The sequence below is a fragment of the Gobius niger genome, assembly GCF_951799975.1.
Source record: "Gobius niger genome assembly, chromosome: 6".
Classification (NCBI taxonomy): Eukaryota; Metazoa; Chordata; class Actinopteri; order Gobiiformes; family Gobiidae; genus Gobius; species Gobius niger.
The window spans coordinates 33,314,336-33,339,043 of NC_136857.1; the positions used below are offsets into that span (position 1 = coordinate 33,314,336).

A 24,708-nucleotide genomic window follows, 5' to 3' on the forward strand; every position below is an offset into this window, starting at 1 on the left:
CAGTGATGTCAGCAGCTGGGGGCGTGGCTCTCTCCTCCAACAAACAATCAATATTAGTTAGTTTGTGCTTATAACTTCCTGGAGAAGCCAAAACAGTCTCTGTGGAGGAAACTGTTGTTTTGCTATCCATTTTTGATGTTGACTTCCCGAAGCGTTGCTATGACAATAGGCACAGCTCTCAGTATGGAACCAACCCGGCACCAGAACCAGCTCTGAACCAGCCCAGAACCAACACCTTGGTGGAAAAGCCCTATTATTGGATGATGAATGTCTACTGTTTACTGTTTATCCTAGGAAAAATATTTTTTGCTGACTGGCCAGCTAGAGTAGGCTATACTCTTTTCCAATTCCTAACAGGCAGATTAACCAATCAGAGAAACGTGTGCCTCTTACTTGAGTACGAAGAAACATTAAAAGTAACAAGAAATATCGTAATGAAAACTATTTCATTACAGGAGAGAGAAGTTATAAAGTTTGCATGATACGCATTTTTTCCGCAGCTGAATGAGGCACTGTGCCATTGCGATTGACTGCGGAATTGCGGGAAGCGAATGCAGAAATTGCATAAACTGTTCAAATTGCATAGATTGTTTAATTTGCAATATCTAATTTGCATAAACTGGTAAAATGCATAAAATGTCATGTTGCATAAACTGTATAAACTGCATAAAGTGGTAAAATGCATGAATGGGTCAATTTGCGTAAACTCTTAAGTTGCATAAACTTTTATATTCCATAAACTGGTCAAACTGTTGAAATGGCCTCAGTGCTTGATTGGCAGAAGCTGCACAAATGGCTGAAAGGCCTGGAGTCTCCCCATTGGCTGGATTCCCACATACACACTAATGCGACAGGTCCACATACACACTAATGCAAAAATTTCAAACTCTCGCATAAAAAAAACTGGAAAACTGCACAAGGACAATTTTTTCTCAAAACCCACAAGTTGCAGAAGCTGAACATGCACAAAGTGCAGAAATTGCATAAAATGCAGAAAAAAGTGCAGAAAAGCATGGATTTGCGGCAGCCCCATTATAAGTCAATGGGAAAAATCTCCGACATTTTGGCCGATTGTGGAAAAAACGTAAATTGCAGAAGTCCCAAAAGTAATAGCACCCTTCTCCTCAACATGCGGAACATTTTGATGCATAACTTGCATAAATTGCACAAAGCATGAAGGTGCTGAAAGCTCTAGAAAATCGGGAAAAAGATGGAAGAGGAATAATAATAAAGAACATGAAAAACAATAATTGACTGCGGAAGAATTCCGCAGTCAATCAATAATAAAAAAAATCGTAGTCTGCATAATCCTTACGAATCCCAATAAGAACCATTCAACAACAGAGGTAGTGACAACTGAAGCAGTACTTGGCTTAATAAACCAAGATGATATCTCAAAAACATATGTCTTGAGTTTTGTGCTCACATTTTACTACATTGAAGCATACGTTTGTAGATTATGTCAACATGTTCAGACATGTACACACATACATACACTTTTTCTGTTTTGTTGCCTTTGTACGCATTCCATTTCCTTTACTGTACTGTCTCATGTCAGTGTGTTCTTGTGAGACTGTGTGTATCTGCACTACTAAAAAAATAAAAAAGAGCATTTTTAATGTCCTGCTCCTGAAATTAAGCGACATTTTGCAGTGGGGGTTTCCGGTTGTTTGTATGATCATTTAAGATATTGATCATTCTTAAAATGCAACTGTCCTTGGCCACACAGACTTATGCTTCCTTTGTTCTTTATGGAGCCAGAGAGGCAGCTCATTAAAACCCGAACCCTGATCTTACCACATTAGGATTTCTTATTTTCTTATTTCATTTGGACACAAAAACAGCATTGCTAAGACCAGATAACCTACATTGTTTTTAGTGTTATAGCAAAACTGCTCATAAGCAACACTTGTCCATTTCTATGCAAGATCAAGATATTTGTGTTTATCAAAGAGGAAACTGAGCTGCTGCTTTCATACTGTACACTGAACAATGACCAACCAACATTTGAAAAAAGTTTGCTTTAGGTACAACACAAACTACAACTAAAACATGCACAATAGACCAATATGAATGTAGTGAGTTGAGGGAGAGAGGGGCTGATACCACAGAGTAGCTGCCTCGCTGACATCAGTCTACCCCAGAGGCGGCTGTGGCTACAACAGTTGCTTACCACCACAGAGTATGGCGTGAATGAATGATGAATAATGAAACTTAGTAACCCAGGCTTGTAGTGTAAGCCATTAAAACACACACTTTTAATTTTTCATAAACAATTCTTTTTTTCTCCCATTTCCAATTCTTGCTGAGTTAACCTGCGGCTGGTCAAACACCTAAATAGCTAGTTACCTTGAAAGAACACATATCTCTTTTAACCCCTTAACTCCCACCTGAACCGAGCACATTTTCTCCATTTTGGCTTTACCCCAGTCCAAAAGCTTCTGGAAAAAAGCTGTGAAAATAGCAACAAAACGGAGACGAAAACAATGATGGAAATGTGACAAAAAAGTGACGGAAAATCGATGAAAAAGTGGCAAAAATGTCACAAGAAATTGACAAAAAATGCATGAAAAAATGACAAAAATGTGACAAAAAAATTACAAAAATATGACAAAAATGTGATAAAAAATTGACGCAAAAATGAAAACAAAAATGTGAAAAAATGTGAAAAAAAATGACAAAAATGTGACAAAATGTGACAAAAAAATGACAAAAATGTGATAAGAATTGGACGAAAAAAATTACAAAAATTCCAAAAAATGTGACAAAAATGTGATAAAAAATGGACGAAAAAAATGACATAAATGTGACCAAAAAAATGTGACAAAAAAATGACAAAAATATGACAAAAATGTGATAAAAAATTGACGCAAAAATGAAAACAAAATGTGAAAAAAATTACAAAAATGTGACAAAAAAATTACAAAAATGTGATAAAAATTGGACGAAAAAAATTACAAAAAGTTCACAAAAAATTACAAAAAATGTGACAAAAATGCGGTTAAAAAATGACGAAAAGATGACAAAAATGTGAGAAAAAAAAAGACAAAAAAAAGTTACAAAAATGAGTTGAATACCCAACAAAAAAATGATGGAAAAAAAAAATCTGATGACGTGAGGAAAAAGATCCTCTCGGTTCAGGTTAAGAGGTTAAATGTCACTTCCACTGCCCTGGAAGCAATGAGCGTCCTGTCCGCTAGGGGTCGCCTCCGCATGAGCGAGTCTCGCGCTCCGCTCAGGAGGCTCCACAGAAGAAGAGCGAGCGGCCCGTAGCTTCGACAGAGGTAAGCTAACACAAAACTACCAAAAACACCGCAAAACAACGACCAGCGGCGGAATAACGAGCGACCTGGGCCTGAAGTAGCACTAGTTCCGCTCTTGTACCGCCTGGACGTGGACTGAGCCGCAGATAACACCGTTTAACCGGAACACAAGAGTTTAAAGCCTTCATGTAGCGACGCGGAGCTAGCGATTACTTAGTTCACTTCACCTTTGCTTCACTTGATCCGTCCCGAAACTCCCTTTCTTTTTAAAAAAAATGAGTATGAAAGTATGTGTGAGTGTGGAGATATGGACCGTAGGAAGCAGGACAGAATGGATTCCAAGCGAATGCCCGGGAGATGAAAGTCTAAAGTCCAAGAATAAACAAACATTGACTCAAAATAAGCGGTTGGCAGGTTTATGTGTTAAACATTGTTGCCTTTTCCTTTAAGTTGATTTGAAGCTGTATGTGTGATTCAGTATCATCACGTCGCATTGGGAAAGGGGGAAGTGGAGATGCGATGTAAAGTTTGTAAAGTAACCACAACTAGATAGTGATAGTCTTTTTGTGTGTGTCCAGGTGAAGATAGTGTCATGTTCTAAATGGAGTAAGATCGTGTCCAGAAACGCCCTGACAGCGGCCTGTTCCGGGTGCAGCTGTCAGACCAAACCTGAGCTCTTCAGGAAACTGCTCCTGCTCTTCACATTCTTACTGACAATGTGGGCCCGAAAGTGATCAAAGTGCACTCACAGGGGAGAGGATGCAAAAACGGCCCTCAGCCTGTGTTTAACCTCTTAACCCCCGCCTCAACCGAGCACATTTGCTCCATTTCGACTTTAACCAAAAGTGCCAAAAGAGTGACAAAAAAGACAGACACCCTTCTAGATCCGCTTTGTAGGTGTTCGCTTTCAAATGAGGCATTACTCTGGCTTATAGGCTGTACGCTTTTAGGTTTGGGTAAAACTGAAGTGGAGGAAATGCACTCGGTTAACGGAACAGGCCGCCGTTTTTCCATACTGAGATATGTTCTTACCTGAGCTTAGACGAGTTGTTTCGTACCTGTCTGGTCTTTGTGCTCGTGGAACAGTGTGGTCGCTTCTAACTTCACCCCCGTTTTGGAGCTATAGGAATACATTGGGAGAAGCCAAATCCTAACAACATCTTTGGTCGTTTTGCGTGACTGAGCGCACGCACAAAGACCAGACGGGTACGCATCAACTCGTCTATGCTCAGGTAAGAACATATCTCAGGATGTGAAATCGGTGGCCTGTTCCTTTAAGGCGAGAGAGAGTGATTCCAGCTTCAGTTTATTTTGGACATAATTTCCATAATTATCAGCAGCAGTGAAAGGACGACTAATAATCGGAGACAGTCTCGTAGTGTTTTACGCGGAGGGGACTGTTATAGATGGAGCATGAGCCAGTGGATGATGACAGGGCACTTAAAGTCGGCACCTTTACAAGTATGCCACTGTTACAAAACCAGTACTTTAAATTATACTTGATTTTCTATACCTATACAAAATATTGGTCGTCTAGAACTAGAAAGCGCAACAATAATTATGGCTTCCGCAGGTCATTAAAGGTTATTAAATGATTTATATGCAAATGAAAGTCATTGAAGGCCTTATATTGGATTCAAAGTGGCATTAGATCTAAATTCCTTAAAATATGTTTTTCTTTAGAGACAGAACCCACTCAGTGACGTCGCTCAACTAATTCTGTTGCAGTTTTGACTGACATTTCACCCAATCTTTTGCTCCAATTGGTCCAATTTGGCTTTGAATATCAACATTGACTCTGTTATTATACCAAAAGAAAACTTTTTGGGATTTGTGCCATTAACCTCGTAACCCCCACCTGAACCGAGCACGTTTTCTCCAGTTTGGCTATACCCAAATCTAAAAGCTTCTTGACAAATGTGTCAAAATAGCGATGTAAACGAGGATGAAAATCCGACAAAAAAGTGACAAAAGCCAGAAAAGGAACAATAACACAACAAGTGGCAAAAATGCAACAAAAAAGTGACACAAACAGGACAAAAGTGTTTCAAAAATGTGACATACATATAGTGACAAAAACGTTTACTTTGGCCCATAGGCTGTACGCTCCAGTCGAGACACTTTTGGGTTTGGGTAAAACTGAGCTGGAGAAAATACGCTCGGTTAAGAGGTTAAAAATATAATGGTCAAATTAGTTTCATTTCTTTGAGCTGAACCAACTTCCTGTAATGCTGCCCCTGGACCAACAGGATGAAAACCTCAAATCAGAAAAGATACGATCATTTTTTGATACTTTGATTTTTCCGGTACCGGTAGCACCTAAACCTTTTTATTGATACTAAAGGGGTATTGGTTTATCGTTGAGTGGGATGTTGGGACGCGTCAGACAGGAGGCGGTTTAACTCCAGCAGACAGACCTGGAGATAAGCCCTCACCTGAGCCGCTTCTATCCACTACAATCCCCCTGTGCTCCATCTGCTGCTGCTCCACCGTCCAGTTCCACACTGCCAGGATCCAAGACACAAGCAAACAGCAGCTCAGGTTACAGCTCACCGTTAAAGAAGACCAGTCTGGTATCGGAAAAGAGTTTAGTTACTCACTACCGGTGTCGGAAAAATGAAAGTATCGAAAAACAAGTCTTCTCTCTTTAGATCCAGGTTTTGATGGTGTTGGTCCAGGAAGTGACTTGGTTGTTTCAGCTCCAATAAATGATTATATATTTTTTTTTAATTGCCCAATGTTTTCCCCTTATTTTTGCTAATTTTTTTATTACTGATATTTTCCCCATTTCCCCTGTTTTCCCAATTTGTTTTACCCATTTTATTCCCAATTTCCCTTATTGTTGTTTAAGTTTTTTACCCAAATTTTCCACACATTTCTCGACATTGGAGATGAACCCGATGTTGCAAATCTGTGTTGCGCTGTGTTCTGGTTGTAGATGACAAATATTTAAGGTGTCCTTATCGAAAACCAAGTATTGTTACTGGTATTGGGATAAAAAAGTAACGGCTGTTATTAAAGCGTAGTGTATCTTACTCACTCAGTCCATGTTTGAACTTGTACTCAAACCCTGCGCAGGGCATATTTCTTGATAAATGTTGTAATCTGACACAGCTGGTGATTTTTGCTTCACGCCCTGTTCCTTCCTCTTTTTCGACCCAAACTATCTGTAACTTATGTCATAACTGACCGTAAGAGAGAAGCTGCTTTAGAGAAGTGTCAAATAACTGACTCTGTGTGTCGTCGTAGATAAAGCATGGCAATGCCGGCCCAGAGCCCCTGCCCCCCCATGAGTAACCACACCAAGGAGCGGGTCAACATGGCCAAAGTCACGCTGGAGAACTTCTACAGTAACCTCATCGCCCAGCACGAGGAGCGGGAGATGAGGTACAGTTTATCATGTGATCTGTTTGTTTCTGTGTATCTGACACCTCTCAGAGCCGGCCTGTGCAACTGGAGCTGCTCTCCCTCTTCACCCGGGGCCTTGTGCCACTTTTGATCCATTCTGAACCCTCAAACTACATGACTGCACTGTGTCATCCTGTTCATGTCCTGTTCATGTCCTGTTCTCAGTCGTACAGGAGTTTTCCAACATAACATCATTGGAGGCCGGTTTGTTTACAAGCTGATTTGTCAGGAGTGCTCCGCTTCGCTCCGTGCACTGTCCAATTACAATGTTTGTTTTTGTTTTCACGGAAAGTGTACGGCGAGAGGAGTGCATGCATGTTTGAGAGGAGGACGAGCGCTTCACGCTTGTTTTGTGCGCACACTTTGGGGGAGTGTGCGGAGCGAAGTGGAGCGCAGTCCCCCAACCCTGATGGCGCTCGGGCCTAATGAACAGTTTACCTGCGACATTGAAAAGAATAGAAGCTGTGATGTCACTCAACTTCCTCTAATACAGAGCTCTTGGCCAATCAGAGTGCAGCTCTTTGTCTTTCATCTCCCCCTAGTGTCTCTGGCCAGAAAACCACAATTGCAACTTTGCCTGCACCGGGTCAGAGCCACCAATACACACTAATGGAATGACGAAGAAGAAGCTAACAGACCGGCCGATATATCGGTCGGGCCCTAATATAATGTGGCTCTTTGCATAAGAATTTGTACATTATGGCCCGGACACAACGGCATAATCTGATATAATGACATAAAAGTCAGTAAGAATCAAGTGGTCTGTTTGCCATCTCTCTGTAGAACACCTGAGTGAGTCTGTCACTCTCCTTGCTCTGTTGAGGTCAGTGTCCTGTAAAAGGTGCATCAGCTTCAGTCAAAGCCAGACACCGGTTAAACAACAGGCTCTGGGAACAACTTCTGTGATTGTCAACTCTCTGATCATTCCTTATTTGATGATGATTCACTGAAAAAGATCCAAATTAGCAAATGATAAAGACGAGCTCTAACAAAACATGATGTGAAACATGACATCACAGCATCGCCTTAAATGTTTTATATACTGTACAACATAAAGCAGAATCTCATACGTCCTGCAGAGGCTGATTAAAGTTGAACGAGACAAGTGCCGTCTTTGTACCGTCCAGTCAGGACCACGTTTGTTAATAAATTGACTTAAGACCAGGAATAAATGTTGTTTATTCTGATTGAATATGATGTGATGCTGATCTCTGGACCTCACCAGTCATTGGTGCATTTGTAGCCGACTAGTGAGCCAGCCCTGCACTAATACTGTACGATAGCTCCTTGGATCCAGCCCCTTTCAAAGTCCTGCCTGTAAATACCCCTTCAGCGGAGAGGCAAAACGGCACAGTACAGTCGACTGTTGGTCAATGTTTTTCTTCTGTTTCTTTGTTTGTCAGGTCCCTGGGTCTGTTATCTGCAGACTGACCTGATTTGTTGATTTGAAATGAAATGTGCTCCCTTTAAGTGCCTCTGTGGTGTGTTTGCAGGCAGCAGAAGCTGGAGAAGGTGATGGACCAGGAGGGGCTGGCCGACGAGGAGGTCAGTCACTCATGTAGCCCGAAGGAAATGTTCGAGCGTGACCAGAGGTTCAGCTAGACTTTGTTTTTGCCGGACACTTTGGCCGGCTGAGTTGGAAAATAATTTTGTGTTATATCTATCTATATCAGTGGAGATCGACTGATATTTGGATTTTTTAAATATCAGCTATCAGCCGATCTAGCACCGAAAACAGCCATTATATATCTGGGACCGAAAGTGATAGATTGGAAAGAGCGAAGTCAGGATTTTAAGATGAGTCTCCCCACAACTCCCTAGGCCTCAGGGGAACAGAGAAGCCCACTTTGAAACACAGAATCTGGAGAATTCAATCGTGAGTTAGTTTTAACCTCCGCAATTGCATTTTTTGATTGCGTTGAAAAATGCCATGGCTAGCAACAGCATGCTAATGTTAACGCAAATAATCAAGGCTGGGACAGACACCTAAAGTAATAAAATAAAATCGGCCTCTGCTGGTTTTTACAGGATTATGCACCACACATTTGGACATTTGGTCACAGCCTAAAGGCCAGAGTAAAGCCAAGACCTACAAAGCTGATCCAGAAGGATCTTTTTCCTCGCATTGTTGCAACGTTGTAGTCACTTTGTAGAAATTGTTTTCTTATCTTTTTTTGTGCCTTTTTGTCACATTTTCGTCGCTTTTCTGATTCTCTTCTGCTGCTTTTCTGTTGCTCTTTTGTGGCTTTATTGTTGCATTTTCAATGCTTTTTTGTCACTTTTTTGTTGCATTTTTTTCATGCTCCTTTCACTTTTTTTTTTAAAGGCAGGTGTTATAGCACTGGTGGAGCGCTCTGATACATTCACCTATTTCTAACTCTGATGTGAGAAAGACACAAACACAGCTCTAAATCCAAATTGATAAATGTTGCGATAAGGTTATAATAATGTGTAGAAGAGAGAGACTTGTATAAGAATGAAACACTACCTATTTTCAAATGCATGTTATTGGTGTATTATATATATATATATATATATATATATATATATATATATATATATATTTAAGTTCATGTTTCAGTCTTCTATCAAAGATGTCACAGTGAGCTGAATCTGTGTGTGTGTGTGTGTGTGCGCAGAAGCGAATGCGGCGCTCTCAACACGCTCGCAAAGAGACGGAGTTCCTGCGTCTGAAGCGCACGCGGCTGGGCCTGGAGGACTTCGAGTCGCTCAAAGTCATCGGCCGAGGAGCGTTTGGAGAGGTGAGGACTGCCCACCCGACTCCCGGCTCGCTTCGTCTGTTTATTTCAACTTTTTTAAATCACTGTATACTGTATTACAAAGCCCTTTCAAGCAGAAAACACAAATCAAATATTGAATCTCTCTTAAGAATTCGCGGGTAGGCTACAATGAAAAGTAAGACACTTTATAAATTAGAGCACAGGATGCTAAATGTCTGAGCAGTACGACGGGCACCCTATTTATGTGTATTTCATTTGACCTTCATTTAAAGGAATAAGCCACCGTTTTTGCCTGCTGAGATATGTTCTTACCTTAGCTTTGACAAGTTCTTTAGGACCTGTCTGGTCTTCACATGTGCCCTCAGTCACGTAAACACAGCACAGACGGCGTTAGCATTTAGCCTCTCCCTCTCTCCACTATAGCTCCAAAACAGGTCAAGATAGAAGCTACCAAGCTCTTCCACATGTTCCCTATTTAAATATGGTTACGTGAAGCAACAACAAAATATAATTACACAAAATTAAACAATGTGGATTTTCTAAGCGGATAAAAGAGGGAACTATATTTTAAGGCGTAATAATACCAGGAGTAGTTTGGTATCCGCACAGTAAAGTGAAGATGTCACTGCGCGGATTTCGAACTACTCCTGGTATTATTAGGCCTTACAATATAGTTACAACCTCCAAGGTCATGCGGGTCAGGCTGACACACAGTGGATACGCGGCTCAGACTGACCCCTGAACACTATTTCGTTGTACACTTGTACAATGACAATCAAGCACTTACTTACTTACTATCCTGAATATATTCCTCTGTACTGACCCCTTCGTTACATTTTTTAATACGTTTTGCCTTGATCTGGTGGATATTGCGCTGGTGTTTTGCTCCAATAATCAAATCAAATAAAACTTTATTTATAAAGCGCTTTTCATAGCGAAAGGTATCACAAAGTGCTTTACAGATTACAACATTTAAAACAATGGCACACCCTCGCATCCCTCCGGATATATACACACACGCTCAAACTTTAGCCTCACCGTCTATGCACACACCCCCTTACTCACACACACACACGCTCACGCACGCGCACGTGCACACACAGACGTACAGATTACAGGATTAGTGTGGAAACCCCATTTGAGGAGCAGCAGTCCAGCACAACTACAGGCCACTGACCCAGGAGAGACACCACACCTCCACCTGAGCACCCACAGGACACAGACACCACACCTCCACCTGAGCACCCACAGGACACAGACACCACACCTCCACCTGAGCACCCACAGGACACAGACACCACACCTCCACCTGAGCACCCACAGGACACAGACACCACACCTCCACCTGAGCACCCACAGGACACAGACACCACACCTCCACCTGAGCACCCACAGGACACAGACACCACACCTCCACCTGAGCATCCACAGGACACAGACACCACACCTCCACCTGAGCACCCACAGGACACAGACACCACTCTGAAGCCACAGATCACTTCCATGGCTTCCTTTTCACATTTGAACAAATAAAACAAATACACATTTTTTCATGTAAATGAAAAGTTCTCAGACTTCTCAGTTCTTTCCTCATTCATTTCAACAGCTCCTGCTGTTTTTAACCTTTTGGCACCACTGATGTAACGTAGACGTTGCTCCATCTGTAGTACGCAAACCAGAAAGTGTTCAAGATCAGGGACAGGAAGTTAGTATACACTTTTCCTGTTCACGGCACTGCTTACTGTCAGGAGGGGACACAGCAGGTGCCACAGATAAATCATGCTCTTTTTTATGTTTGAACACTCTGATCGCTTTAAACAAAGAAGAAGACAAAGATCAGATGCTCTTCACAAATGAGATCCATGTGATCCGTTCACGTTAAAGAAACTGATTGCGCTGTGGGTCTATCATTGTTGCTCAGTCAAAAAGCGGTGCAGTAAAGATGAAGTGAAATAGTTCTTGATGCATTTTGGTGTGCTCCTCTTTGTTTCAGGTTCGACTGGTGCAGAAGAAGGACACAGGTCATGTGTACGCCATGAAGATCCTGCGTAAGGCCGACATGCTGGAGAAGGAGCAGGTTCGTGTGTGTAGGAGCGCAGGGTTAGCAAGTGGATTCTCTTCCACAGTTGGAAATGTGTTTAGCTTTCATTTTCCACTTCTATTCAATCATTTGTATTATTTATTGTGTCTCTGATATCTTTAAGGTGATTTGCGATATCCTGCACAAATTAACAAATAGTTAAACTAAAAAGTACTAAAGACAGGCTCAATAATGGAACAATAATGCTTTTAAAAGTACCATCTTTGGCAAAGGGTGCCATTTCAATAAGAAGGCCAGAGGGTCGCATTTGGCCCCTGGGCCGCACTTTGGGCACCATTGTGCCCATAGTATACAGGAAGTGCAGATCAAAGCGCTGACACCGCAGAAGAAGAAACGGCTAAATGAATCAGGATTCACGGAGCTGATTAACGTGTGATACTTTAACTTGCTGACCTCTTCAATAAAACACAACTGATGCTTTTCCTCCGCGCAGGATTGATTGATCGCAGTGTGACACGATTGTAGCAACAAACAATCTTCACGACTTGCACATAACCCATAATGCTTTGCGCCTTGGGGGGAGTAGCTACGAGCTGAAGGCCTTTGAGTGCGAGTGAATGACGAAGAACAACTTCTGCTGCGCTCATAACTGCTCCAACAATCAAAAACGTAAACTGGAACTACAAAACACTGCACACGAGGTTAACGAGAGGAATTGGATATTTTTTTTATGGTATTTGGAAGATTATTAGTTTCTTCGATGACAGCTCTCAACGCCATATTGTTTAGGTGCAATGCATTATGGTATTGCGCAAGTAGCGAATTCAACATGTATTCAGCATCTTAGTGTCCAATGTAATAATTAGTGTTGTAGTGAAAACCAGACTCGAACTTGTCAGAAACCACAATGTTCCCAGACTGGGATTGGCAGTTTAGGTTTCAAATAAGCCAAGCCTTCTGCCAGAGTAGCCCTTCTGAAAAGCTCTGGCGACTGTAGCTGTGGACTGACACGCGTCCCTCGCTCCTGTGTGCAGCTGGGACATATCCGAGCAGAGAGGGACATCCTGGTGGAGGCCGACAGTCTGTGGGTGGTGAAGATGTTCTACAGCTTTCAGGACAAGATGAACCTGTACCTCATCATGGAGTTCCTGCCCGGAGGTAATTGCTCCCTCTTCACTGTGAAACACCGCACTGCAGCCAACAGCAGTGGTTCTCAACCTTTTGGAGCCGCCACCCCCATTATAACAGTTCATGAGGATGGTGACCCCCACCTGGGTCAGACCATGGGAATAACAGGGACATTGACCTATATAATTCTTAAAAAGCAAAGAATAAACAATGGCTAAAATAAAATGAATCGAATTTAGAACAAATAATAGCACCCTTGTAAAATAGCATGTATGCTACAATACACTAATAATAATATATATTTTTATCTATATGTTCTGGCAACCCCCCCAAATCTGTCTCGCGACCCCCTGTTTTTGAGGTGTTGGGCTCCCTTGGGCTGATTATGTTGCAAGTGTCACTTTATGTGCACCATTTGCTCAACTTGATAAAAGTACAGAGTTGCCGCACGCTTAGAGACCGCCACTTCTAGGGCTGGGTACTGTTAAGCGGTACCAGCCTGGTATTGGAAGAAAGTTTAGGTACTACCCAGTGGTTTCGTCAGGGATCATTTCTCTCCTTTATTTTGACGGACAGGGTTGTAAAAAATCTGTCATGAGCTACGTTTATCCGTCATTAATTATCTCTCATGAGCGTTTTTTTTAAAGAACTATATATATACCTTATCTAGGCTGCATATCGTTAATGTTAGGAAAAATGTGAGATCGCAGGATAAATGGAGCTAAACTAAACAGTTATGGAACACACATTTTGTAACAGAAATGTGTATAAACTCGTTAAGTCTCAAAGGAGGACGACTTATTCAGCGCGTCATCAGCTCGTCAATATCAAGGCTCATATTCCATTAATACAAATGTAAAGTGGAGCTTATTATTTACTACCTCAATGATCTAGATTTTAACGTAATGCTTATGAAACAGTGGGTGAACGGGACAGTATTTACCAGTTGTCATCACCACACTACACGCACAGCCTCAGAAACACACGCAGGAGAGGGAGAGAAATAGGATATTATTATATTATTAGCCTTTAATTGCGTTTGCATCGTGGTTTTCACAACCACGATGCAACCAGTGTGGAAAGAATGAAAGTATCGAAAGCAGGTACTAAAAAAAAACGTATTTCTTTAAATCCAACGTTTAATGCTGTTGGTCCAGGGACAGCGTTAAAGGAAGTGACTTGGTTGTTTGAGCGCAAATAAAACCGTTTTTTCTCCAAATTATTTCCCAATTTTTGCCCCATTTTAACACAATTTATCATATTTTTGCCCATTTTTCCCCCTAGTTTAGCCCAAGTTTTTCCCCCTATTTTTGCCCCATTTTCTCCCAATTTTAATTCCCACATTTTGCCCCCCCCCCCAAATCCGCCCAAATTATTTCCCATTTTCTTGACATTGGAGATGAACCCGATGTTGTAAACTGCAAAATCTGGTTCTGGATGACAAATATTATTGTATGAATATCGGAAAAAGTATCGTTCAGGTGTCTGTATCGAAAACCGAGTATCTTTAAAGAACTGGTACCGGTACCCAGCCGTCGCCCACCACACGGCGTTTGAATGAGGACCAAGGCATTTTGTTGACAACTTCCAGCATTCCACTTCATGCTCACGCTCACTGGGCGGCTGTGGGGCTCGGTCTGGGGTTTGGGTTGTTTGTAAAGTGTTGTTTGTGTGTTGCTAGGCGACATGATGACCCTGCTGATGAAGATGGACACTCTGAGCGAAGAGGCCACTCAGTTCTACATCGCAGAGACTGTCCTGGCCATAGACTCCATCCACCAGCTGGGCTTCATTCACCGGGACATCAAACCAGACAACCTGCTGCTGGACTCCAGGGTCAGAGAACAGCTTTCTCTCCCTTTCATTATTTCAACACACCTGTTTTGATCAAATAGTTGCTGTTTCTAAAGGGAATCTCATGCAGTGCCTGTACACGGAAACACCACATATTTAATTTCATGTGGTAAAGTTTAAAACCGTGAAGATAGTAGTGTAGAGTTTGCTCAGCTTAAATCAGATCGTCACTAACCCTCTCATCCAGCTTTAAAGTACAGGGTTCATCCTCCTCTGACTGGTGTTCTGTGCTCTGTAGGGCCACGTGAAGCTGTCAGACTTTGGCCTTTGCACCGGCCTGAAGAGGGCGCACCGTACCGACTTTTACAAGAACCTGAACCACAGCCTGCCCAGCGACCTGAGCAAACAGAGTGAGCCATCCCTCTGCAGACCCCTCCATTCCATGTGTGTCTAATACTGTACCATCAATACTAAGACTCCTCTGCCCACAGCCCAGAACATGAACTCCAAGAGGAAAGCAGAGACCTGGAAGAGGAACCGGAGGCAACTGGTGAGTGGAGGTTCACTATAGGAGCTGTCCTGATGTGGAGGGTCACTGTAGGAGCTGTCCTGATGTGGAGGGTCACTGTAGGAGCTGTCCTGATGTGGAGGGTCACTGTAGGAGCTGTCCTGATGTGGAGGGTCACTGTAGGGAACTGTCCTGACGTGGAGGGTCACTATAGGAGCTGTCCTGATGTGGAGGGTCACTGTAGGAGCTGTCCTGACGTGGAGGGTCACTATAGGAGCTGTCCTGACGTGGGGGGTCACTATAGGAGCTGTCCTGATGTGGAGGGTCACTGTAGGAGCTGTCCTGACGTGGAGGGTCACTGTAGGGAACTGCCCGAGACGTGGGGGGTCACTGGACTGCAGTTTGGTAGCTCCTTTAAGCCCTTACAAGTCGATGGTGAACACTGGTGTCTGTTTCCTCCCCAGGCCTTCTCCACAGTGGGGACCCCTGACTACATCGCCCCAGAGGTCTTCATGCAGAACGGCTACAACAAGCTGTGTGACTGGTGGAGCCTGGGGGTCATCATGTACGAGATGCTCATAGGTAAAGCCATCTTCTGTCTCTTCACTTGTTCACCACACACACGTGGCCCGCATTAACCAGCTTTATTTTGTAGCTTGTGACAAATAGTTTCACTGTGTACTCTTTGCAGATAGTGTTCTGTATAATAGCATTTCAAACGTTTAAAGGCCCTGGACCGGCTGATATTTAAAAACAAGATGGAGAACGTCAAGTTTAATTAGTCAGTTGTGGTCCAAACACATTTCTCACACCACACAAGGAGAAGCAAGGCAGATCTTCACTGGCACTATATTTGATCTCAAACTAAAAAAGGCTGAGATTGAGAACCATGTAAGGCAAATTACAATATATTCAAGGACAAAAATAAATCGAGTACAGGGCCTTAAAGTCGCAGGACCTATGCTAATCAAAGTAGGAGGTGCAGTAATTTCCACTATTTATTTTTCCTTAATATGATACAGCATGCGTGCACTATTGTGGCGATTATAACATGGTCATAATAAGGTGGACGGCTCATACCACGCACATGGCATGACATGTGCCAGACAATAACTTAACTTCTGCATTTTATTTCCCCCTAAAATCTATTGTAAGACGAAATGAATAAATAATTTGCTGTGATGTTTTGTGAGTGAGGTTCTTAAAAAGGTGTGACATTTGTCTTCAAGATTCCTGCACACTCTGTTGATTTATTCTTACTTTATGCTGCACTGATTAAGAATGCTAAGAGTGTGATAGGAGTGTAAAAGATCCTGTGTCCCTCTGTCCCAGGGTACCCCCCGTTCTGCTCGGAGACGCCTCAGGAGACCTACCGGAAGGTGATGAACTGGAGAGAGACGCTCATCTTCCCCCCGGAGGTGCCCATCTCAGAGAAGGCCAAAGACCTCATCCTCAGGCACGTGCTGCTGCTGATGCACGCTGGCCCACTGGTCCCACTGGTCCCACTGGTCGCACGGTGTGATGACGGGAGGTTCTCACTCATGTGTGTCCTGCAGGTTCTGCTGTGAGGAGGAGCACAGGGTCGGAGCGGCTGGAGTGGAGGAGATCAAGACCAACCCTTTCTTTGAGGGGGTGGACTACGACCACATCAGGTACTGGGGCGGCCACATCAAACACGGTTAAAGCTGTGGTAACCAAGTGATTCTCTTGTAGTCGAGTATGGCACCATAGATAGTAAACGTGGCATTTGTGAAAGAACAACAGTCCATGTGCGCCTCGAGGGAGCAGCGTAGGTCGAGACAGGTCAGCGCTGTAATGCTGAGGTGAAAGTTTTGCGCTGTATATTCCAACATGCTCACTCTGTTTTGATGTTGTTCAGACTAATGCAAATGCAGCTTTTGCCTCGAGTTTATAATGTAGGCAAATGCGACCTGCAGGATCCAGGACTGTCTCCAGTGTTTATTTTCATCACCATCACGTAGCTGTGTTGAACAACGTTATTAAAATAAAACATGCCAATAGTCTCTGTGTTCAATAAAGGTTTTCTAGTCATCTTCTGTACTCTGGAGCTGAAGTATCGAACGTTTGCCTCTCATCCAAAAGGCTTCTTCAGCAAACTACAGTTAAAGCTCAGCCCGCAGACTATATATAGACCACAGGAAGGAGTTCAGCTTTGCTCAGTCACTCACCTCTATTAACGGCGGCTCTCACCTGTGGGTAAACATCTTTGTAGTTCTAACTCACACCTGAGTTTCAGTCTGAATGGCCCTAATCTCAGTGGATTACTGCTAGTTATCTGCCTATTGTTCTGTCCTGGTTTAGCATTAGCTAATGAGGCTGACGCATTAGCATTATCGTTAAAAAATCTTTGGAGTTTAACATAAACTTCACTCCTTTTCTTCCAAATGAAATGCTGACATTGTAAAATGTGAAATTAAACTGAATTTCATCAGATTGGACCTCATTCTCATTGTTGGAGCTTGAATAAAATTACTGTATTTTTTCCTAGAGAATATAATGAAAATAACATTTCCAATTACCCTGAAAACTTCCATTTTTAAATCTCACTGAAATACTGCACAAAATCACTTAATCTGAAAGAAAATGTGTTAAATTTGATGAAATGAAATGAAATTCTACCTTTTTCTGACATATTCCACAGTTTGTTTCCTCTGTGTTTATGTGATAACCAGAGTGCGGTGGGCGGAGCCTAAACTCATAGTCATTAGCAGCTGAAGGTGACCTCAACACACAAAAAAAGCTGGACAAAGAGCTGCAGTCTGGATTTATTCACGTGTCTCCCTCAGGTTTTACTGGCTGCTTTTAGGCGTGTACATTTTTGTACACTAGGGTGGTGAACGTATGGAAACACTAAGATGTGAATGAAAATAGTTTCCTGATTCTTTGCTTGTGCTTTGGGACAAGCAAAGAGAAAGTTTTACTACCTTTCTCTGACACTCGACACTTAACGTAAACCTCACGTCTTTCCTCACTCCCTCTCCCGGATATTATTTCAATATGTGTGGTTTGAGTGTGCATTATCTGTCTGTCCAGCTTCATGTCATGATGAAATCCCCTTTTAGACATAATCCAGTGCGTTCTTTATTGCGCTCGTGTCCGTTTATTAAAACAGATTAAGTCTATTGAAGCGTATAATTCCTCTGATCCGAATGCCGGACTCGGGAAGGCATTTTAAAGCGCTTGTCATGAAGCTTTTCCTCCTCTTTTCAAACGGCGTCTCCGTTTCACCAGTGTCTTTATGATGTAGAAGAGGTGGTTATGTTGTTGCAAATTCAGATGATGGATACAGTTTCTTCGAATGTGTGTTCGTGGCTCTTCACAGGATCAAGGTTGAACATTTCGGCTCTTGGTAGTAACTAGTCAGAGACTAGTTGGCCACCCCTGCCGTAGCCTATAATAAATGTTTGTGCTAATCGAAAATAAATTGGGTCCCAAATGTAGAGCAATAATAAAATAAATATATAAAGGCTGTATTGGCTTGTATAAGCGGATACATGTAAATGTCCTCTCCCATGTGTTTCCTGTGTGTCCTGTGCAGAGAGCGTCCTGCTGCCATCCCCATAGAGATCAAGAGCATCGACGACACGTCACACTTTGATGAGTTCCCCGACTCCGACATCCTGCACCCAGGTACAGGCTCACCCACAATCAGAGGTGGGTAGAGAAATATTTACAGAATTTTTAAATTATTTTACAAATGCAAGTAAAAATATGTGGCCTAAATATTAACTCCAGTAAGTGAAAAAAATCCGATCATTCCTTTGAGTCGGTGGCGCAGCGGTTAGCGCTCGTGCTTCACAGCAGCCCCGGGTTCGATTCCCACCTGGACGGGCCTGTGTGGAGTTCATGTTCTCCCTGTGTCTGTGCTCCAGTTTCCCCTACCACTAAAACATGTACAATAGGTTACTCCTCCAGCCAGGTGTTTCTGACCATTAGCCTGGCTCCACATCTGGAGATGGGTCCCTGAGGGCCGGCCCATGCTGGCAGCTTACTGCTCCTACAGGTCGCCCCAGCTGTGTTGAGGATGGGTCAAATACAGAGAATCAGTTTCAGTACGGAGATTAATAAAGTACGGACCACGGTCAGTGAGAATTCCAAGGCTAACAGGCACTAATACAACACAGAAGACAGGAGATCGTTTTAGTGGCTGGATCAGCGCTGAGAACGTGTTGGGCCATGAGACCGAAGACTCACATCACCAGAGCCACAGCTAACATTAGTGCTGATCATCTGATCGATGATCACAAGATCAGCACCAATACAGTCACTAAAACCATCGCCTACATTTAAAGCAGCCTTTAAAGTTATGCTGCACTTATTCTATCCAGTTAGCCTTTTAGCTAGCCGCTAGCTGCTAACCAGGGGTGTATATATTTCTATGGTGCTAACCCGCATCTGAAGAGTTTTAGGTCTATTTAAGATTTAACACTGGGGCAGACCAGGGGTTCCTAAAAATGAGCATTTATGATTATATAAGGTGCAAAACATTGAAAGTCTGGTTTCATGATAGTGCATTTTCCACTTGAGATGCACGTTTTCTTTTCAGTCTTTAACCGATTGTTGGAGCCCTCAGCGTTCATTTCATTCATCGCTGCACTGAAATGTAACCCTGTGCTAAAGAGATAGTATTTTTCTGTTAGAAAAGTCCACATCACGGTCAACTTGAATGTATGTTCTTGTCCTGTCTGCAGCCACGACTGTGTCCAACCAGACGGAGACGGAGCTGAAAAACAAGGACTGGGTCTTCATCAACTACACGTACAAACGCTTCGAGGGGCTGACGGCGCGAGGGGCCATCCCGTCCTACATGAAGTCCGGGAAGAGATGAGGCGAGCCACACACGTGGGGCGACCATAGGAACTGTTCACTCTCGCCACTCGGGACCGGACTCTTCTCGCACATACTGCTGAAACCGATACTTACACACACTGTAAAAACACACAGCCTTTTGCCCCACTGTCTGACATCAAACTACAAGGAATCCCACTGGCTGAATGTAGGCTGGGCTCATTCTGTCAAACTGCAGGTCAAATGTAATAAGGTGCAAGTCGTCGTTTCCAATTCCTAGTTTCCATTTGCCTGGAATGCAGCATAATGTCCAGCTCTGGGGTCCAGGTTGTGACTGTTCATTATAATCAAGAACTTATGTACACTTTGAATACTACACTTCTTTTCTTTTAAGTGTACTTCAATGTATGCCTGATCCAAACAACTGATCCTGGAGCGCTGTAGAAGTCACCGTGATGGAAAGCAAAGGCACCATGCTAACCATACATCTGCAGGGTCACTACAAGATCCACGGCCATGTTGTGGAATGTATCCAAAGTGTGTTGACATTCTGGGCTGTGTTTGGATTTCCTCGTTCACCTTTCACTAGAATCATGTCCTGACAAAGACAGATGGACTTGTCTGTGACCCCAAAATCACCACAGCATCTATTTTTTTTTTTCTTCATAGATTTGTGCCCCTTTTTACATTTCTTTCAATTATAATTTGGTTTTAAAGTCAATCTCAAAATGGCCGCCACATGTGCCGCCAAAAGGGCTATAATGTCTTGTGTTATTCTGGATTTGTGCGCATGGCTCAAGGCAACATCTATGCAAACTGTTGCTCTTGCTTCACACACAGTAGTGAGGGGCTTGGTCACAAAAAAATGTCTTAATCTGCCCTACTACTTTACCTCCTCATGCCACCTCCTCCTGTATTCCAAAACAAAGTAGGAGAAGCTGTCGCGCCAGGCTCTAATTTTGCTGATTCCTATAGTACATACATGATCTTTAGGAAAGTGTAATTACCAACTCTAAACTGTGAAACTGAAAGGCTGTTGGAAGGAAGTGTCCCAGGTGATCCATCTGTGGACTTGGAAGAAGTGTGGCACTCTTGAAATGTCTTAAATATTGTGACGGGACCACAGAACCATCAAACATTTTGTTGCCCACAGCCCACAAGGTCGGAAGAAGCAAGAAATAAAAACACAAAGTAACCGTCATAGACTGACGAACAATCCAGCATGGAACCACTAGGATCTCCCAGTGCTGACCTTTTCAGCAGCTCAAGTGTCCCACCTGAAGTGTCCAGAAATACAAGGTGTTCAGTGCTCAGAAACATCCTCAAAGGGAGAAAAGTGGAAACCATTTCATTTTTCTTCAGTCTGTGATGGTCACCTTATGGTTTTTTCCTGTAAACTTGCTTCTTACAACCTTGTTGACAATCACTAACAAAATATTTGATGATTCTGTGGCCCGGTCCCAATAGTTTTGGAGTTCCCGAAGGGCCGCATGTGTTTGTTTTCAACCGTTTTTGACTTGTCTTTTCCTTACCATTTTGTGTGAGAAAAGAAGCAGCGTCATAATTCTGCACACCTGGTTCAGAGTGTGGACCTGCTTTTGCCACATTTCCTCTCAATCCACGAATGACCATCACCTGGGACGCTTCCATCCAACGGCCGCCGCCACAGCTTTAGGTGATTCTTACGAAATGGGCGCAGAGGAATTTAACGTTAATTTGATGTCCGACAGTGGGGAACATGTGTTGTGTGTTTTTATACAGTGTCTGGTAATATCCGCTTTCAACCGTACAAACTGCTTGCCTTTGTTTCCAATGGGACTTATTTCCGAAAAACCAGCATTCCATTCCCTCCAGCTCCACGGCGTTGGACTAAGGGCTTCCAGGACACTTGCTCTCTTCAGGGATCTTCTGTGGTGGCTTTTCCAAAGTGCTGCTGTTTGAACCAAAGACAGGTTTTCAGGTTCGGTGGTTCGGACTTCTCTGCTGGACTGACGTGGATTGCATTCGCTTGTAGGGGATACGTTTTGTACACAGAAATTGTTACACTTTTTACACATTTTTGGCCTTGTTCAGCACCTTACGTGATATTTGATGCAATTTCATTCAGCTTGTATCCTGATTGGCTGTATTTATTTAACCACTATTAAAATCATGTTGAATGCACCGTTGTATTCCGAGGGGCCCATCTGAACAAGCCCTGGTCTCCTCCGTAGTGGCTGGTTACTATGGCAAACCATGACTGCTTTAGATTATCTGTAGCACAACTAGCAGAGCACAAAGGCTTACAGAAAGTACTAATACTCTCACACGCACCTCCAACACCCCCAGATCCACTCAACGCACCCACAGCCCGCTGTCCCAGACTCCACACAAACATCAGCTCGCTCTGACGCACAGTCTGCTACACAGGGCCCTATAGGACATGAATGGGAAACACAGCTTTCTTTACACAGTCCTATTTGAACTGTAAAAACTCACATGTCACTATGAACTATACAAATTACAAATGTTACATCTTTTGAACAGAAGGAACCACATGTATTTTATTTTGTAGTCATATGGCGGAGCGATGAAAAAGTGAGTTTATAATGGAAGTCAATGGGACAATGCAGCTAACGTATAACACTTGGGAGAACATGAAAACTCCACTTTACATAAACAAAAAAAACATTCAAATCAAAGTCGTTGCTGTTTATAATATTTTATACCGGTCAAAACGTGTCATACAAAGCTGCTAATGGCACAGGAGGATAGTGTTTCCAATGGAACACAAGGGTGTTAAATGTTCGAGGTAGAAGACTTTTTGAGGCACTGACACAATTCTCTCAGTCAGGAAGACAGCGCCATCTGCAGTCTGACTTCTTCAGAACTGTGTCCCAGGTGTTGGAGAGTTGGTACGCCCCCTCGTCCCGGTTCATTATGGTCAGTGCTTAATTTGATCCCCCATTTCGGGGAACTTATTCCCCCAATTACATTTTTCTCTGTGTAAAGGATCCGGGAAATATTTAGGAGGATCCGGCAAAAAATGTATTTGATATAATGGTGTTTAATGAGAGTGTTACAGCAAATGTTTTGGACTGTTCCCCCAATCCATCACATTAGACCAAAAGTGTTCCTGAAAATACTAACTTACAAATGAAGCACTGATTATGGTTCATCGATGGTTTCTCTGATCCAGCGCTGGTGTTTGTTGCTCTCGGCGCTGAGGACATGGCCATTGTCCCGTCCATGAGGAGGCGCTCTCTCTTGCAGTGTCTGTGACTTCAGCTGCTCTTTCTGCTCATCGTCTGGTGGCTCGTGTGCAATATTTCCTTTTCACATTCTGATATTGCATCATTACAAGAAGAGCTGATGAACCTCATAGGACTCCAGAGTGGTTCTGTTCTAAAACACAAAGGAAGAGGGAGACCTCCATTGCTCATGTGTGCACAGTATTCCTGCACAGCAGGGTTGTTGGGATTACTGCATAAATGTAGTCCCACTACTGATTGCTCCTTCTAGAAGTTATCTAGTTACTGATTATTTTATTTCTGAAGTAATCTGATTACTTGTTACTTAAGCTTTGAAAAAAATATACACTGCTCACCAAAACTTAGGGCACACTCAAAAAACACAATGTAACTCCAAGTCAGTCAAATTTCTGGGATATCAGACTGTCACCCTGAGCACATGTGACAGATGTGACAGAGTCTGGAGACGCCCTGGAGAACGTTCTGCTGATGCAACATCATCCAGCATGACCGGTTTGGTGGTGGGTCAGTGATGGTCTAGGGAGGCATTTCATTGGAGGGCCGCACAGCCCTCCATGTGCTAACCAGAGGTTCCCTGACTGGCATTGGGGACCGGGATGAGATCCTCAGACCTATTGTAAGACCATATGCTGGTGCTGTGGGCCCTGGGTTCCTTCTGATGCCTGATAATGCCAGGCCACATGTGGCAAGAGTGTGTCAGCAGGTCCTGCATGATGAAGGTATTGATGTTCTGGACTGGCCTGCCCGTTCCCCAGACTTAAATCCAATAGAGCACATCTGGGACATCATGTCTCGGTCCATCCATCAACGCCACGTCACACCACAGACTGTCCAGGAGCTGACTGATGCTCTAATCCAGGTCTGGGAGGAGATCCCTCAGGAGGACATCCGTGGTCTCATCAGGAGCATGCCCAGGCGTTGTAGGGAGTGCATTCAGGCACGTGGAGGCCACACACACTACTGAGGATGATACAGACTCGTTTGGAGGAATTTCTACAGAATCTGGATCAACCAGTGACCTGATTTGTCACTTTGATTTTGACTATAATTTTGGATCCAGACCTCCAGGGGCTGAGAATTTGATTTCCATTTATCATTCTTATGTTATTTTGTTCTTAACACATTGCCCTACACTATAAATAAAGATTTTCATCCGAAAAATCGAATTGATTGACATCTAGGATGTGTTTTTTGAGTGTGCCCTAAGTTTTTGTGAGCAGTGTATATCAAAAAGTTAAAGTTACTTTATAAATTAATTCCAATCTAATTACCAGTCTTGTAATTGTAATCCCGTTACATTACTCGCTTACTTAAAGGTGCACTGTGCAACTTTTTATGTACAAAAAAGTTATATATTATTGCCTATTTGACCTTTCAGTGACCCAGTGGGTGTATGGGTGTTTAGTTTAGTGCCTTTACTTTCCATCCCGGTGGCCCCTAAGAATGCAATATATCCGTAACCATGGAGACAGTTCCATCAACACTTAAAATCGACCAGAAAGCTAAAAAACAATTCCTACAGGCCAAAGGCGCTATGCTAACCACAGAAAGGTCAAATACACATGAAAATAAATGTTTATTATTAATTAATGTGACCTTTTCTCAAAAGCATGTGTGTTAAGTTTAAGTCTAACCATTCATGTGCACTTCAAGTCTATGTGGGGAGAAAATGACCATTAAAACAGATTGTTTCGATTGGTGTGGCTTAAAATATAATCTTTATTCACCAAATTCAACATTGAGAGTTGGTCAGAGCTTGTTTGAC

General features: G+C 42.9%; 1 protein-coding gene across 2 annotated transcripts; it reads left to right on the forward strand.

Moving 5' to 3' along the window:
• Positions 1-3,216: 3,216 nt before the first annotated feature.
• Positions 3,217-19,732, forward strand: LOC306964664 (serine/threonine-protein kinase 38; the record flags this gene model as incomplete). 2 transcript variants are annotated; one of them, XM_079558746.1, is made up of 14 exons in its annotated part: positions 3,217-3,284; positions 6,513-6,650; positions 8,165-8,216; positions 9,311-9,433; positions 11,406-11,489; positions 12,488-12,611; positions 14,263-14,417; positions 14,674-14,785; positions 14,867-14,925; positions 15,348-15,465; positions 16,216-16,339; positions 16,440-16,535; positions 18,443-18,558; positions 19,596-19,732. In XM_079558746.1, the coding sequence occupies exons 2-14, from the start codon at positions 6,520-6,522 to the stop codon at positions 19,730-19,732; spliced, it is 1,431 nt and encodes a 476-aa protein (XP_079414872.1). In that variant the 5' UTR covers positions 3,217-3,284; positions 6,513-6,519. The 2 variants fall into 2 exon arrangements, with proteins under 2 accessions (XP_079414872.1, XP_079414873.1); XM_079558747.1 differs by having other exon boundaries at positions 18,443-18,534.
• Positions 19,733-24,708: the final 4,976 nt, after the last annotated feature.